General features: G+C 36.6%; 1 protein-coding gene across 1 annotated transcript in view; it reads right to left on the reverse strand.

Moving 5' to 3' along the window:
- Window positions 1–19,040, reverse strand: part of galnt2 (UDP-N-acetyl-alpha-D-galactosamine:polypeptide N-acetylgalactosaminyltransferase 2) — a 73,572-nt gene that overhangs the window by 28,743 nt on the left and 25,789 nt on the right. Inside the window, exon 2 of the mRNA XM_028015519.1 lies at window positions 6,053–6,140. Coding sequence (XP_027871320.1) covers window positions 6,053–6,140 — 88 coding nt within the window. The remainder of the gene's footprint in view (window positions 1–6,052; window positions 6,141–19,040) is intronic.

Raw genomic sequence — 19,040 nt, forward strand, 5'->3', positions numbered from 1 at the left:
CTGCTGCAGTCCAAACATTACATTGCACATGCTGACACCGTTATGGCGATAAATGTGTAATAAATTGTGCAGCTCTGCTGAAACGCTGTAAACGTTCAGCTCTTAAGATTTCTTCAGTCTTATCAAACATTCTTATAAGATATGAAAGCTGCAGGTTTAGCATAAATGGGACTGAATTTACAAAGTGAGAAGGCAACAATAAGGGCATAGATTACATTTTTGTTTCAAATTAGCAAATAGAAAATGTCACCCACCTATAAATGTTGACTTTGTGCAGAAATAATGTTAAAAAAATAAAAAGCATTTTGTTCTCCAATGGTTTCATGACTTTGGTCTGCTGTATCCTCCGATCTGCTTAAAGCGTCATGTTACAAACCTGACTTTTACTTCTTTCATACATAATTTGAAACATACTTAAAACATTATTAATATTTTCTAGATTATATTGTCTCATATGAATACTTCAGCAGAACGCAAGCTGACCTGAATGCAGCTGATCTTATAGATTAATGTAAAACTCTGACGTTTACTCTTCTGCTGCTTTATTTTTATTCACAAAGAAACAAAACTGGAAAAAAGTAATCTAATTGAAAGTTAGCTTTGTGTTTTGTTTGTTAAGTTTTTATCCCACTGAATCAAATCTGCATTATCTTAGTTCTGATTTTCATAAGATGATCCACTTAGTAAAGGATTTACGAGTTATGACGATTTATTTCTCTTTCTGAAAACTTTTCTTATTTTAATGGACCCTTTCTTGCTGGGAAAGTTTATTTATTTGACATTTTCCCTTCTCTGTAAAGTCCAAGGAGAAACATCCGTCTAGTTTAAGTCAGCAGTTTATTATCTCCGTTAGTCTGAACTTGTCTGCCTGCAGTGTGATCTGTGGAACCTCACAGATGTTTGAACACTTTCTCTTTCTTTTGCCTCTCTTCACTAAGATGCTCCAGACTGAAAACATTCAGGAAGTCATGCTACGCTGATGTGTTTCCAAGCAATAGATGAAGGATTTATGTTCAGAAATGCTGAACATAAATACACATCTGTCCTAAAGTGACACCACAAATACTGAACAATGGTGCATATTTATTTCAACTGGAGTTTTAAGTTCACTGTCCTTTATAAGCAGGGAAATATGAAAATGTTAAGATAGACTTGCAACCACTCAAAGCAATTAGGACGGAAACGATTAATCAAATTAATCGTGATGAATCGATCATTAAAATAATCGTCAACTAATTTTGTAATAAAGTTATCATTAACTGGAGTATCCAAACTCATAAAAGGCCATTTGTTGAAAGAACAACAAACGTGGAATCAGTACAAAAATTTATATATGACAAGTTATACATTTTTTTTGGATGTATTCTAGCTACAAATGATCAAACATTAACCGCAGGAATGCTGTTATTGTCTTTTAGGAAATAAAACGTTTATTCTCTTATTCTCTTGGCTTAAAACGTGGGAAGAAAGAAGCCGCTTATAGTCAGAAAAATACACACAAAGGTACACATTTTTGTCTAATACTGATTATACATAGCTAAATAAATACTGACAGATTAAAAACATGCACTCCATCAGAATAAATGAACAATAATGTTCAGTTTTTACATTTCTGGGGATAAATATTGCCCTCTCACAAGTGAGACACATTTTAATGTGTCTAACTTGTGACACATAAACATTTTTCCATCCTTGGCAGCAACAACTGCCATCAAGTGTTTGCGTAAAATGTCGATGAATCTGACATCACTGGAACTGGAGTAACTCTGACTTGCTCTGCTTTGCAAAACTGCTTTATTTCAGCTAAATTCGGGCATTTAAAGCAAAAACGACCTGATTAGGGTCATGGCACAGTATCTCAGTTTGGTGGAGGTCCAGACATTGACTAGGCCACTCTAAAACCTTCATTTTATCTTATCTGATCCAATCAGAGGTGAACCTGCTGGAGTGTTGTATAATTTAAATGAGTTTAAAGGTCAGTGACTGATGGCTGGAGATTCTCATAGCATTATTTTTAGAAAAGATGTTTGTGTTATGCCTAACGGAATAAAAAAAACCTTTCGTCTCATCAGTCCACAGAATATTTTCTCCAGAGTCTTGAGAATCATCCAGATAATGTTTTCTATAAATTACATGTTTACTAGAATCAGACCTGAGTATGGTAAGTGAAGCTAAAAATGAGCTTCCCAAAAATGTCAGGTCAGAACATTAAACTGATGTACCTCAAAATTTGTTTTACTGCTAAAATTCAATCCATTTGATGCTAACCTAAAATTTGCTTCTTTAATCAGAGGTTTCAGATCTGCACATGGCAGCACAACCAGTTTTAGAGCAAAACTAATTGTTCCTTGCCGACCATAGCAGCCATCTTGAAAAATGGTCATCATTTAGAGATTTTCAGTGGCTAACACTCTTTTTTTCCCCCAAAAACATCTGTGCCAAAATTATGATAAAATATTGAATTATGGGTTGCACTACAAGTGTGAGGCTTCATTTAAACCTCTGAATTGGACAAGTCCTGATCATCGATGAACAACCTGTTCCTAAAACACATTAAAAGATAAGTTAAACTATTTATATTTAATGTGTGTATGATAAAATGTGATCTTTAAGGAGAACATTTATCATTCCAAGCTCCATTAGAGGGCCCAGATGTTGCATCACAGCTGCATCGTTCCTTTTTGTGCAGGGATGTATTTGGAAACCTGGTTCATAAAGAACTTACTGACTAACATCTGGGCCAGAATCAGCTAAAAAACACAAATCAATGGAGCCTAGGAAGAAAACAGATGGTTTCTAATTTTATACATCATAATATTCATAGATGATCAACTTGTTGCAGCCCATCTTTCTAAAGTAAGAATTATTATTTACAAGTGGGAAACACTATGGCACCTTGCAGACATTTAGGGATACAAACATTTGATGATATCATAACCAAGGACGAGTGTCAATTAATATGGCAAGAAATTAATATATATGAGCAGTATATTTCTTATTGGATAACTCACAATGCAAACACACAACAAAAAAGCTGAAAAAGAAAACAATGAACGTATAGAAGGGGTCAAAGTTCACCTCAATGAAATGAAGTAAAAGTTCAAATAAGTGAGAGATTGTAATAAAGAAAGTCAACAAACCATTGAAGTATGAAATGGGATAAGTTTCCTTCATGTCTGCAGTACATTACACAAATATTGGTCTGGGTTTCAAAAAGCATGCATTAACCTTTAACTAAGCATTAACCTGAATCCCATTAAACATTTATGTGAAGTGTGTGAGAACCAAAACAGCTACTCAGCTTACACTGAATAAAGATGATCAGCCATTCAGGAAACAGGCTTTCAAAAATTATGACATGGTAACTGTGCTGGTTTAGTTCATTTATCTGCTTTAAATATTTTAGTGTGAGGACTTTAAGTGCATTACGACTTCCAGAGCGACACATTTATTAATAGCATGAGGAAAATGCTCCATCTTTACATTTTTCACCTCCTAATCTTTTCATCTTTTAATCTTCAGACCTCATTTCCAGGCCCTTCTCTTCCCCCATTTCTCTCTGCTTATCTCTGCTTTTTTTAGGTGAGTTACTGTTGAAAGTTATACGTGAAACAAATTCAAGCGTGAAGTTTCCCTGAAGTTGAAACGTCCTGATTTCTACGGTTGGGTGAGATGAAAGTGTTCAGCAGATGCAGGTCTCAGTCGTGTGAGGGATACGAACAGGCTACTGTGGCGCTGAGTGTAAGTGGTAATGAGAGATAATCAATCAGCCATATTCTCCAGCTGTTACTCTCAGTTCTACTATATGCCAAAATATCTGATATAATGTTTCCCAGGTCAGGCTGGATACCCAATACTTTCTGACATTATTACCCTTTTATCTAAAATAAGCATTTTAGCTAATTTTTGAAATAATACCCAAGTTTAGCATATCATGCTAATCAGTATGATAGCGATAACTCACATGCTACTGATAGCATCTTTGCTAAATTTAGCTTATAATGTTTGTATGTTGACTGGTGTACGTTTATGTCAACATCATAGTGACATCCAAAATTATATCGGTAGCATTTAAGCTAACATTAGCATTTTAGCTAATTTTCATGTAAAAGTTAAGCTTCACATGCTGAAAGGAGTAAGTCAATGTTAGTCAACATGCTAGTGATGCTATTGAAAGGCTTTTATCCAACCTTCACATTTTCACTAATTTAGCTTAGACAACAGTTTGCATATTAGATGAGGAAGTCAATGTCAGGCAACATCATCGCAATAGCCTACATACTTTCATTTAAGCTAACATTAACATTTTAACTAAAATGTTAATGTCTAGCTTTAGCTTTACATGCTAAATGGAGTAATTGAATGTTAGTCAACATGCTGGAAATGGGCTGTATGCTGTTGAAAGCGTTTTATTTGACCTTTGCATTTAACCAATTTTAGCTTTTACACACTAAATGGAATAAGTTAATGATTGTCAACATGCTTGTGATTCCCCACATGTAATTAAAAAACATTTTAGTTAACCTTAGCATTGTGGCCAATTGTGGCAGATTGTAAACTATCAGGAGTAAGTCAATATTAGTCAACATCCTGGTCATAGCCCACATGCTAACCTTAGCATTTTAGCTAATTTTAGCTTTTCCAGTGTCTGCATACTACATGGAGAACACTACTGGAGGGCATCATGTTAGTGATATCCCTCATGCTAATGATAGCATTTTAATCTAAAGTAGCATTTTAGCAAATTTTGATATAAATACTATACTTGACTTTCTGAACGAACTAAGTAAATGTTAGTTGTCAATATCGTAGTGACAGCCAGGTGCTATTGACATCACTTTAACTAACTTTATTATTACTTGATTATTTTAGCCAATACACACCTGTGAGTTTGTTACTGACGATCAACAGAGAACATTTTAGTTAACTACAGCCTTCTATTTAACCACACAGCTCACGTGGTTAGCAATTAAATTCAGTCACTGCTAATAAAAATGATTTTCGGGGATGTTTTCTGCACTACAGAAGGACTGAAACTAATATTGATATGAGAAGTTTTATGCACCGAAATCTCTCATGTTGATGGAAGAAAAATCTGTAACCAATGAGGAAACATTCAAATGCAAGCCTGATCCCCTGGGGGTAGAACTGTGGTGAAATAGTCAGAAAAGCAGCAGAGGAAAAAAAAGAAACTAGCCTCATGATTCCCCTCATGCTGAAATTATGTTTTCCCAAATATGATGCTATCCAGCAACAATTGCACAATTGTCCTGAGATCACAGGGTGGTTTTAATTCTGTCTACACCGGTCTCATCACAAACTAGAGGCACTCTCACACTTAAAAAATAAATAACTATAACTTACATCCCGCAAATAAAAATAACTGGACATGAAAATGTTGAGAAATGTGGTGTAACATTGAGAGAACTGTATTTGTTTCTTTAAATAAACAACAAATATTCAAGAATGTGTAGCAATTCCCAGTTGAAGTTTAACATCTTGTACATAAAAACCATGTTGATATATAAATGATATAAATCATGATGGATGCCAGCTACTGAACTGCATCCTGCCAACACGTCCTTTCAACTTGTGACACAATGTTTTGTTATTTAACTGTGTGTGGGGGAAAATTGCACAAAATCTATCAAGACTTCAACTGAAGCTACAGCATTCATTTAAACCGAGCCTTGCTTGAATAAAAACATGAAGGAAATGTAGGTGGAAACAAATGTTCTCATCAGCCTCGCCTTTATCAGATTGCACCAAAACCTGCAGGTAATCAAGATTGATTTTACATAATAAGATGAGCACCGGAATTTCAAAGTGCAAGGACAAAGAGGTTTAGAAAAATTACAATTGGGCTGAACCAAGACTGTTACCTTCAACTGATGCTGAACATTAGATACGTTTTCTTTTTTTAATTCTAAGAAAGTAATAACCATTATGTAAACAGCTTGGCACGTTTTTCTCTTGCTCAGTTTTTGTTCGGTCTACAGATGATCTGTGAGCTCATTGAGGCGAGGTCGTTTGAGGAGGTGTGTCGTCCCACCTGGTGGCAGAGCGTCGATGGTGTGCGCCTTTTCATCGGCGCCGTGAGATTTTCCCCGGCTGGACGAGTAACTGGAGCTCCATTCATCCTGAAAGCAAACACAAAACAGACATTTCCACTTAGATATTTAACAGATTGCTATGAGAATCTGAGTAGACCAAAAAGTTTGATTTAAAACAGAATGTGAATGAAAAAGTACAGCGTCTGAAATATTCGTACTCCTTGAACATTTTACATTCAATCTCCAACTATGGTTTATTTTATGTGATTAGATCTTCACGATAACAAGTGATGCTGGATGATAAATTGTCCCAGAAGTTATTGCAATAAACAATAATATTGTTGTTTTGAGACCATTTTTTCATGCGATTAATTCATTTATTAAGACAGGTTTAACCATCACACAGTAGTTCAGCTGGTTTTATTTAAGGATTTCCCTGGATTTAGCTCCATTTATCTTCCCATCAACTCTGGGAAGCTGAAGAAAAACCTTCCCTACAGCATGATGCTGCCATCAACATGTTTCATGATGTGGACGGTGTTTTCACTGAGTTAGTTTTGCATGTAGGATAAAAATAAAAATAACAGATCTCAAGCTCCATCCTTCCCTGCAGTTATTCTTTCATTCATCATCAGTCATCAGTAACACTCTGTTGAACATTATTAGCTTGAATAATTTCTTCCTTGAATATTTTACTTTTTCATTTGATGTCTGATGAATTTCAGTTGAAACGTTCTCTTTTTAAACCACTTGATTCTCTCCTGTACTGTGAATCATTCAAGCATAAGTAACAGTGTTTTATTTTAACAACGTTATAGATGTGAGGTTTGCCAAAATGTGTTTACCCTGTGAATTTATTTTGTTTAGTCAACAAGTTGTTTCTCCAGACTTTAAGTTCTGTCTCTTGGCAGTTGGTGGTTACCATAGTAACCGGTACGTGACAGCTCCTCCCTCTTTTTTCTGTTGCTGTTTGTAACTGTGGTACGTATCAGAATCAACTCTGTTTTCTTTACAAGTATTATATTTTAACATATATTTTAGATAAATTTAATCATGTACAGTGTTTCACGAGTAATTTTGCCATGTTTTGTATATATTTTTAACCTGTTTTCATTATTAATGTTGTCCATTTTAGCTATGTTTAATTTGACAAACGTTAACTGCTGCTAACTGCTCATCAGGAGATATTGCTCTGTAGTTTGTCATGAAGTCGACCTACTGAAATTGAGATGAACATAGGAAGGCTACACATAAACATACCCTGGACTATAGACTATAATTAAAAATAAATTATCCCATTCTGTCATCACTTCAGTTCTCTACCCCTTAGACAATAAATCTATCAGATTTCACCTCATTTATGGTGTAATACTGTCATGGATACGAGCTAAATCCTTAAAAATCCAGACATCTTTATGTTTCAGATAATCCTTCACTGAATTATACAACAGGACACCTTTGCCTTTGTCTTTACCATACACCGTTACAGAGCCATCCATCTTTGCATCCACATTAAAATCCAGTGGATCAATAAGCAGAGAGCCAGAGCAATTAGTACCATTCATTCCCTGTTCAATCTTGATGCACTCAGTTTAATAAAACTGCGGTTCAACTTTTTTTTTTTACCCACTAGTTCATTTTCACCTTCACCCTCTTTCCAAATGTCTTATTGATCCATTCTTTTACTTTTTACTGCTACAGGACGATTAAATGCCACCACTGCAGTGTTCAGCAGGTATTTACTCTGAGAAATAATTTTCTTCTCTTTATTCAGTTTCATCATTTTTTAAGCCTTTTCAACACCAGCAAGAGAAAAAAAGAAGCGCTTCATCATTTGGATTCTGTGTCTGAGTTATTTTATTTCCCATTCTGTGGAAAGAGCCGGAGCCCACTCAGTCCAAAACCACCACATTTACAAAGTGTGGGAACATAATTCAAAACAACCATACACCAAAATGTTTACACAAACATAATGACTCTGAGAGTTTAGAAAAGATGAGTCAGACAGATGGTAAAGGCTCAGCGTGGGATGAAAATTAAAACTGTTAGTGTTTGTCAGATTCAGCCATTTTAAAAGGGGAAAAGAGGACAAACATTTAAAAAGCTGCAAATAAAAAGTTAACTTTTTACAAAACAATCTTGCTTTAAAGTGTTACAGCTGGTGCTTAACGTTCATAGCTATGAGTATTAAACCAGTAAAACGTCTCCTAATGTAGTTGTGAGATCAGAATAATCCACTCAGTGGATTTAACTGTAGTTAAATTTATTATTTAACTACAGTTAAATAATAAATTTAACAAATTAAAATATCCTCTTCTCCATTATTGTAATTATTATGGGTTACACCAGTGGTGTCCAAAGATTTTTGCCCTGGGGGTCAAAACTGGGAAAATTAAACTACTGGTAGGCCAAAAAAAATTATAAATTTTTTTTTGTTTGTTTTGCCTGCTCAACAACTCACTACAGTACATCTGAATTGGTTGAAGCTAAAAATACCACTGGAGGAGTTTTGGGTAAAACATATTTGCAGACAAAAATGGTTTTTGTCGTAAAAGTAAAATGTATATGCTTTGTAAAATTTTGGCTTAATCACTGTTCTGAATATGTTGGGTTTTTTCACCAAAAGAACTTGTATATCCACCTAATGATTAATTGATTACTAAATTAGTTGACAATTATTTCAATAACTGATTAATCACCAATAGTCTCAGCCCTGCTTAAGTTTCCCTTTGTCCGTCCAAAAGCGGATTTGTCTCTTTAAATCCCTGGGAGCTTCCCAGCCCACGGCTCAGTCAAACTACACAGGAAACTCCACACTAAACCTCCGTTATAGAAACACAGCTTCTCATTAAAACATCCTTCAAGATGCATGAAATCTTTGCATCGAAGTGCAAAGCCAACATTCAGAAATGTCCGGGATGAAACAGCGCTGGTGTACGACTTTATAGAAGGCCTTTACCACCTCTAAGTTAGAAGAGAGAGAGGTAAAAACCTGCATGCATCACGTTTCCAGTTAAGAAGCACGAGTTACAAGCCTTTTCCCCATATATAGAAGGAAATGCCAAGCTGTGACTAACAACATTAACTCTGCTCTTGCTGATTGTCGGTAAATGATGACTGCGTGAAAACAAGCCTGCAGCATTAACACCGCGACCCTGCGAGTGATGCAGCTAAATGGCATTCAGCCATTTCAAATTAATTATTTACTCCTCCTGCTGCGACGTACAGCCTGCCTTCAGTCAGACCTGCAATCCAGAAGCAAAACCGCCGCACATTAAAAACCTCAATCGACTCCAAGAGCGTCATGCTACCATCAGTGCCTCGTTTGACTGAGGAAGCAAAGCCTAATGGGACGAGGCGGCGGCGGCGGCTCAGGAGTTACAGCAGTTTGACTCCTGTAATCACTGGATCCTTGGTACAGTCTGTTAACGCAATGACACTAATAAAAAACATACAGCTAGAGAAAATCACTGCAATATAAAGCAGGTCGTGCTTTTTTGTGAGCGCCGGGATTTGTGGGAAACTGTAGCTCAACACGGAGAACAACAGGACAGAACACATGAGGAGATGAAGGGGAAAAAATGCAGTGCTTCACCAACATGTGGATGTAATAAATAATGCTGATTGAATCATGATTTAAAGGGGCAAAAACAAGGAGCAGATGCAAAAAGGTAATTTTTTATAACAGGCATCACATGAGCGGTCCAACCCTCAGCTGCCTCTGAAACAATAAGCCTGACTAACACGAAGCTCTGATAAAAAAAAAGACAAACAGTTAAACAGTAAAAGTTGTTTTATTTGGACTCAGGGCACCCTGCTGTGGTTACTTCCAGTCAGAAGTGGGTCAGTAAGAGCTTAGATTCTCATCAGTTCTGTCTCCTGGCGTTAAAAGTGAAAAAACAAAAACTTGACTGTCTCCAAATTTATGTTTTCGCTTATTTCTTAAAATAAATGTTTCCTCAGCTATTGCTAATCTTAACAACCAATAATAATCTATGATGCCATTTCTAATATTTTATTAGTGCTCAAATAATCAGAAACATGTGAGGTCCAAATGTTAAGAGTTAGGGAAATTATGTAAATATTGGTTGTCACGCTCTTAACCTCGTCACATTTGGGATATTACCACTGCAAATCTCAATGGATTTTACTGGGACTTTATGGGAGAGACTAACAAAAAAAATGAAACACAAAACTTATGTGTTTTAGGAACACCTATTACACAAAATACCTAATACATAAAATTTATTTTATGACTAAGTGAAAAACTGAAAAACATTTTTATATATTCTTTTAAGTGTTAGAACAAAGTAAACATAACATTTCTATTAAAAAAGTGAATACACTTCCATTCAGAAAGAATAGTTTGTAGCTATGTAAAGAATAAGAAGAATAGTCATATTCTTACTGTGTTGTACCATTTGTGTTATTTGATGTGAATATCCTCTAAAGATGTTGCATAAAAACTCAGGTAGATCACTAAAACAAACTTTTCTGGTACTTTTGTGTGTAAAACCTCTGCTCAGTTATATTACTTAATATTCAGTTTATAGAATATTCACTGAACTCTGATCCAGATGTAGGCAGAGGAAAGACCTTAGCTCAACTTCTCACGGCCTGCTAAGCTAGGTTGGTGGAATCAACGGACTCGCTCACTCTTTGGTTACCTAGCAACTCACTCATTCTTTGGTTACCTAGCAACAACCTGCTGAGTAACTCGTTACGAGAACGAGAAGCAGTTTAAGATTTCTCCACTGTCCTCATAACTGCTTGAAAATAATAATAAAAAACAACAGCCTGAAGTGAAAACAGTGGATAAACAGGAACGATCTCGTTACCAGTTTGGCAGTACTTCAGATATTCAAAACAAGAAAAACTGATCAACAATTATCAATGTCAAATGCTATGAACACTTATATTGTGATACGTTTTTAAGCTGTATCGTCCAGCCCTACTTTGGGAGCAACGTCTCGAAATTAATATTAACATTTGGTGATGGTAGCATGATGCTGTGGGGGATGCCTTTTTTCAGTTGAGGGAGTTTAAGACAGGATAAAGAAGATCTGCTGAAATCTGAAAAAAAAAACCTCTCTGTGCCGCTTCTCTGCAGTCCTGGCTGAGGAATCGCTGCTGCTACCCAGCTCACAATTAAGGTTGGTGTACTTTTAATCGTCATCTCTCTTTCATCCCACCATCTAGCAGTTACTGTTTGTCTTTTTCTACGTTTCTGCCCTCTGTTGTCTGGCTTCGCTATCTATGGTGGATCTGCAATCTCACAGATGGTCACGGCACATAAAGGCAAATAAAAAAACCCCCTTTCACTTCATTTAAATATTTTGGACTGATTTAAACACACACACACACACACACACACACACACACACACACACACACACACACACACATTGAAAATAAGGCTTAGTAATTGTGCAAGGACAAATCCAAATCCATGAAACTCTATTTGTACTAGATTTTTGCTGCCAAAGCAAATATAAATAGAAGTACAATTTTAGAGCTTGGGTGAAAAAGCAAACTGGGTAGATTAGAAAATAACCTTTGAAACATTTATGTATGTCTGCATAAAAGTTAGTGAAGATTCAAATCATTGTTTGCTCATGTTTATTTGTGCCCTAAGCTGCAAAAATACAAAATTGTACTAAGTATTTTTGTCTAGTTTCTAGTGGAAATAACTAAATATACCCCAATAAGACAAAACTAACTTACAACTAACTTTTCAGCAAGATATAGGAGCTTGTTTAAGGTAAATAATTATTTGATATTGAGGAAAAAATACTTGTCCCACTGGCAGATTATTTCACTTATAACAGGACATTTTCCCATGTTATAAATGAAATAATCTGCCAATAGAGTAAGTACTTTGTCATCAATATTAAGGAAATATTGTCTTAAAACAAGCTCTTATATCTTGCAGAAAAGTTACTTGTAAGTTAGTTTTGTCTTATTTAAAGTGTATTGAGAAGCTAGACCAAAACTATTTGGTAAGATTTTGTGTTTTTGCAGTATACACCAGTGTGCAAGTATAAAATCAAATCGCTCCCAGTATTTTTAAAGTGAGCCTTTATAAAAACTGAACTTTAACCCCAGTGTTAACGTTTGTGGTCAAGAACCAGTGTTGTATAGTAACAAAGTAAAAATACTTCACTACTTTACTTAAGTATATTTTGGAGTACTTCATACTTTCCTGGAGTATGAAAATTTTTGATGACTTTCACTTTTACTTCACTATATTTCCGAACTTAATTGCGTACTTTTACTCCGATACATTTTCAATGTGTGGTTTAGTTACTCGTTACAAAAAAGAAGACGCAAAAAGAAGAAGAAAATTTATGTAGGCCAAAAAAGAAAGAGCAGTTGTAGAGTTGTTCAAATTCATGTTTTAACTCAATGGGGTAGAAAATTGAAAGAAGTGAGAAGACAACTGACTTAATAAGAAATGTAATAGGAAATAATAACATTGAAAATGCGCTCATATGTCAGAAATCACTCCTGTTTCAGGTCGACTGAAACCAAATTAAATGTCTAAGCCTTTTTCTTTGCCAAGTGAATGAACGGCACAACACACACACAGATCCAGGAATTTTTTCTTTACAACTACATTTGCCAGGTGAGGGTTCATACGCTCAACATCCCAGGTAACTGTCTGTTACCTGGGATGTTTGTTTGTCGACTTGTCTTATCTGAGCTCCTAATAATCAGAATAATCCACTCTAATCTGATCACATCCGCTGATAGATTACAGCAGATACGAGTCAAGAGTTCACCAGCGACAGACGGCGACTGCAGATAAAACATACTAGTGGCTATGATACATTTTGCTGGACAGTAAATTGTCCCGATAATAACTGCAATAAACAATAATGTTTTGAAACCATTTTCACGTTATAGATGGCATATATAAACTTTAATTTAAAACAAATACTACACACCGGAACTGGTAGACATTTTAAATATCCAAAAACAATAAACAAAACAGAAATAAAACACAACCAAAACCAAAAATAAAATGGATTGTGATGTCACCATCTACAAAATTGCCCATCAAAAAATATTAATGATCTGGATGGAAATTATCTATCATGCCATTAATTGATTAATTGCTTATGGTGATGGGCTTATTCACACCCAACCCAAAACAACTTAACTATAGAGCTACAGAGTGAAGAGAGAGTGAAAGAAAGACACAAGAACCCCAGACTGTCCTAAAAAGAAATCATGCTATCAAACATGGTGGTGGTAGGATCATGCTGTGGGGACGGTTCATACTGTTGAAACCAGGTATTTCAAACTCAAATTCAAAAATACTTTTTTGATCTCAAAGGGAAATTAAATGTTATTGTAATTCATATCAATCCAAATTCCTCAGATAGCCATTATAGACAGTGATGATTGTTGGCAGGAAACATCTTCTGTAGAAAATCTGTATTACAGCGGATTTGAAGAAGCCTCTGACTAAAGACTCTCTATTTCACCCAACAACTGTTTTCTGACTAAACGTCTTCAGTTCAGTCAGATAAACTGTATATGGCTACTGAGCATTCCCATTCAACCAAAACAGATCGGATTAAATCAGATTACATCATGTGTGACAGGTCAAGTTGTGCCAATGATGGGATTTTCTCTGTAGATTAAATCCATCACAACAGCAGCAAAAGACAAACAGGCAGCAGATAAACTGTCAGGTTGCAACAACGACTTGATGGACACAAGTATCCAGTAATGCGAGAAAATAAAATTTGGACACGTTTGCAAATGTCTAAACAGAGAAAAAAAAATGGGAATTGCATTTTTTTTGTTCATTTAAGAACCAAAATTGTTCTGCAATATTACCCACCAAAACGAAGAGAGAAATAAAGCAAAACAACCAAATTCATAAATGTATAACCCGTTTTTGAAATGTGAATATGAAAGCATGAGAGTATTTGAACAAACAGACATTGTAATTCATTCTCTCTCTCTTAAATTTTGGCATAAAAAGTGGATTAGTGTCTAAAAAGAGGCTTTTTTGTTTCTTTTATTCCTTTAGGTAGTGAATTGTGGACCTCACCCAGACTACTGAGAACCGGTTTTGCTTCACCATCCTGTTAATGATTTGGTTTTCTCTGTTCCTTTTTTTTTTTTCCCCATCACATTTTTCCTTCCACTAAACTTTCCATTGATATTCAGCATCCTGAACAAGCGGCTTCTTTAAGGAATAACAATTTGTGAACTTGGGGAGGAGGTCTTTGCACTACAGTGATAGTGTAGGACATAACATGTCCATAATGTGAATTATTTTTAAATCTAACTTTTCCATTAGTTTTATGTAATATTCAGATTTCCTGAAAAAGAATTTTTTTGTTTTCATTAGCTATAAAGCATAGTCAGAGAAGCAGTCATAAATGCTTGAAATATAACTGAATAATTAATTTATATAATCTATTATAAAAGTTTCCCTTTTTGAACTGAATTAGTGGAATACATGAACTTTTTAATTATATTCTGATTAGTTGTACGGCTTCATGCACCAATTCAAACAAACACATTATTTTCTTCATCTGGAAAGAAAACTATTGTAGAGCTGTTTACTGAAAGGGCCGTGTAACCAGGTCTGAAACACTTCAGGGCAGTTCTGAAGCTTGAATTAATCAAATAAATTGTTTTTTAGTCACTGTGCAAACATTAAAAGTAGTCCATGACAACCAGCAAATGTGTATGCTTTAAATACCCTTCACCAACACATCGGCATTATTACATTTGCTGCAATATGCTGCATGAAGATGGTAGTCTAGGAGTCCTATTTATTGTGTCATATGTGTTAATAATGACTAAGCCCAAAGAGGGAAACGCCATCTGTGGAAGGCGTTCGCCTGGAGGCTGAGCGCCGGTTCTGATCCGGTTCTTTATCTCCTCCGCTGAGGTTCAAATCCTGACGACTTCCAGCATCTGTCCTGCTGAAGTCCCCATATGCAGACAGATATGATATCCAGCCTCAGGCCAACTTTGACTTCCCGACGGAGTGAGAAGAGGGAAAATCTCACAGAGTCTCAAAGCACAGTCACAAATCTGTGAATCAAACCACAGCTTTCCAGAGAAAAGGCTTCTTAAAGCAAGATGTGTCTGTTTTGTTTTTCTCCTTGCCACTTGAACTGAAAGGAGGATGTGTTTAACCAGCCTGCCTGCTGGGGTAAACATCAAAAACGCAGCAGAAATGACTTTCCACCACAGCAGAAACAGCCATCAACCACCTCCGGTAGCAGAGTGGAAAACGGATCCTTTTAACAGCCATCAACCCCCCGTAACCCGGCCAATTCAAGACGAATCTACAGAAATCAAATGTTCTCTCCTGCTATTACCCAAACGTAATCATTAAATTCAGTTAACTTCTTACCTGACAATTCCTATCAAAACAGACCTATTCTGCAAATTCACATTTTGACCACGCATTAAAAAAAACAACCAAAAACCCCACCAGCCATATTTTGACAATGAGTTGATGCTTTTTGGTATCTGGAATTAAATTGGAAAACTGTTGGACAAAATGGTTGAATTATGTCCAACATGTCAGATCTGATTTTGAGTAATTATCCAATTTCACAAATATAGTTTTAATTTTTTTCCCCCACTGATGTTCCAAGTAGTTTATTCAAGTTTATTTGTGATGTACAAAAACTAAATATAAATAAGAAATAAAGACAAAAAAATTATAGTCACATTCCATGGGCACTGTCCCGTTACCTAGCAACCCCAGCCTAGCCCAGCCCCGTTGCCTAGCAACCCAAATGGAACTCCAGCACATTTGATCAGATGATTTTACCTCTGTACAACAGCTCCTAGCAAGGACGAATGCTTTGTTGTTGAAATAAATTCAGAAAAGAGGTTTGTATAATGTGTGAGTATAAACGCTGAGTTGGAAGGTGTTGCCAGCAGCAGCTTATTTTGATTTAAAGTGAAGAGACGCCCTAAAACAGCTCATTTTGAAAGGAGATCAAAATAGGCTAAATTGACCAGACAAAAATCTGGAATGATTTTGTGCACAAAATGTAGTAAACAGGTTTTAGGCCAAACCCTGTTCAAAGAAGCATAATTAGCCACAGAACATTGTCAACGAGATTAATACACTTAAAGAAGTAATATTTGCACAATAATGTTTCTACTGCAAATCGAAAGAGTCTGCTGAAATGCAAGCATCGAGAAATCCTGAGCACATACATACACGTAGGTAGACAACTATAATGAGGAAGATTTTTAAATATTTCCAGAGTCCGCGGCCCTTTCTTCTTCTTCTCCCTCAGATAAGGCTTCTCCTAAACATTTTATAACTCCGACTGAATAAATGATCAAGTACTGGCGAATAGTTTTGTTCTAGTAACTATTCTCTAACTTAACAATCACCACCAATCTGCCTTTCTTGGACAGAATGTTCTCTCATGTTACCCATTTTAATGAGTAGCTACGGGAAAAATGCCTCTGTACTTTCATTGCACATAAAAAAAAAAAGATGCCATGTGTTAACAAGTACAGATGTCAAAACCAACATTACTTAAAGAAAATAAAAGTAGAAGTTACAAAAGAAACCTGCAAAATTATTTTGATGGAACTGCTGCAGCAACAAAAGCCGAGGATATTTCAAGGGGTTTTGCACATTTTTACGAGAGGTGCCAATAAGTCTGAAGGGCACTGATAGCATAGATAAGAGGAAAAAATCACCAAACTCTGACTTATCAAATGCCGATCCTGACCTTCAGTCGGTGCCTTTATGCTAACTAAGGGTGTTTTCACATCTGACAGTCTGGAAGCCAAAATTCAAAATGCAACAATTGTTACATTTTCACACTGCATTGTGTCATCGAACCAGACTAACTGAAAAGCCTGTTCCCCTCCTCGCCTATGGGGGCGCTGCACCAAGAACCACTGAAGAAAACATGAAAATCTCTGAAGAAGACATGAGCACAACTTCCTTCTTCACGAAATGTAAACAAAAATTGAGCGGCGTCAGATTTTAGTGGAGATTTTGTCGTTCGCCAAACACCACAAGCCATTTCTCCCTTCAGCACTAGAGTAGCGCGTTTCCTTTGGTTGCATTTACCCAGAATGCAATTAAGGTGAACTCACAACCGAGTTTAATTTAATCGAACAGAGCCCTAGGTTTTTCGGCAGACCAGAGTTTGCTTTTTTGTTCTGCATCAGAGTTGGATTTCGCATTCACACCTCCACAAGCGAACTGGACTATCTAGTGAACAAACTAGAGTTCTGCTTAAGTGGACTACACTGGGCTGGTGTGAACGCACCCTTAATGTTCTCCAAAACGGAAGCGCAAGAACAACAGAGTTAGTGCAGGATGCATTTTCTGCAAAATGATGCGACTGCTCTGTCTCCGCGAGTGAATCAGCTGCAAGAGTTCAGTGTGCCCTGGTTAATATCCATACTTCAGGCTCCCCGCTGTGATCTGATCGCCTCCAGCTCTTGCTGAAATTTGCTTGAACAAGAGACGAAAGAACCTGGGAACAAGTCATGTTTTTTCCTTCTTTTTAATCACAGCTCTGTCTTCAGGCCCACAAACACGCAGAGAACACGCTATAATAGCATCTTCTGGCAGCGGCTCAACTGGAGAGATGAAAGCAGAGAAAAGAAGCTTGTTGGAGGAAACAAGGCCTTGAAAACAGCCCTAAGTGGGGTGTCGTTACGCAGTGGGACAGCGAGGATATGTGACGGGGTGGAGGAGGCAGACTAAAGCTGCTGGCATTTGCCCTCATTTCACTCAATACGGTTCAGCATCTAACTGACTTTTCCCCTTTTTGCAGTAAATTTAAAAGGGGAATAAAATGTCATCATAACAGGGATCTGTTATGCAAAATTCCCATTTTGTATGTTTTTATACTTTCCTTTGGGTCCTTAAAAAAACAAAGTAAAAACATTCTCATGTTTTTTGGTGTCTGGAAAATGAGTTGTTTCAAAAAATTTTACATTTGCGGTACATTGCGCCATTAGCTGGCAACCCCAGTCCGTCACCTAGCAACCCAAGCAGAGCTCCAGCATGTTTAGTCAGCTGGTTTTACTGTTGTATGTGCTGTATAATGGCTGCCGGAAAAGACAAGAGTTTTGTTCTCAACTTCCCATCCAGAAACCACCTGCTGCACTCTTGTTGGTTATGCTGAAGGCTCCATTTACACTTTCAAAGATGTGCGGTTGTATAATTGTGCATGTTTGCAGCCATTTTCACATTTGAGCGTAAACGCTGAGTTGGGGGAACGTGGCCAGCAGCCGTTTATTTTGATTTAAAGTGACAAGAGACCTTATAACAGCTCATTCTGAAAGGAGCTTAAAACAGGCAGAACTGAGAGGAATAAAATCTTACCATCTAAGAATGATTTTTTTGCAAAAAATGTAGTGAACATGTTTTGTGTAGCCCATAGATCTATCCTAACCTATTCAAGGAAAGCTAATAGATCACCTTGAAGATTACTGACGTTTTCCTCCCTTCTTTCTGTGTCTTCTAACTTCATTTTCACACATCTCTTTTTCCTCTCTCATCAATTCTCAACTTTCCTCCCTTTGCTCTCCCATCGCGTGCTTTTCACGATTCAGCTTTCATCAGGACGCTGCAGCACCCACTGCTACCTGATAAACAGCACAATGCTATCAAAAACGCATCAGCATCATATCCTCCTCGAGTGAGAGCGTAGCGCTTCTTTGTGAAGCACATTGTGCCAGATTTGACTTTATATAACTGCTCCCAGTTAAATATTGCTGCGGGGAAATACAGCAGAACAATGTGAACTTATTCACCTTCCGTGAGCAAAATGAGGATGAGAGTGACACAACAGAGCTGAGAAAAAGGAGAAAACACTCAAGTATTTCTAGGTTTATCATGTAGGTGTAAGAAGAACATATTGAACGAGTGGACTGTGTGTTATTACATAATTCCTCTTGTTGCATTAAAGAGTCTTCATCTACAATCTCTACCAGTGTAAAACAAAGAAAAATGAA

The sequence above is a fragment of the Xiphophorus couchianus genome, chromosome 4 (genome assembly GCF_001444195.1).
Source record: "Xiphophorus couchianus chromosome 4, X_couchianus-1.0, whole genome shotgun sequence".
In the NCBI taxonomy this organism is placed as follows: Eukaryota; Metazoa; Chordata; class Actinopteri; order Cyprinodontiformes; family Poeciliidae; genus Xiphophorus; species Xiphophorus couchianus.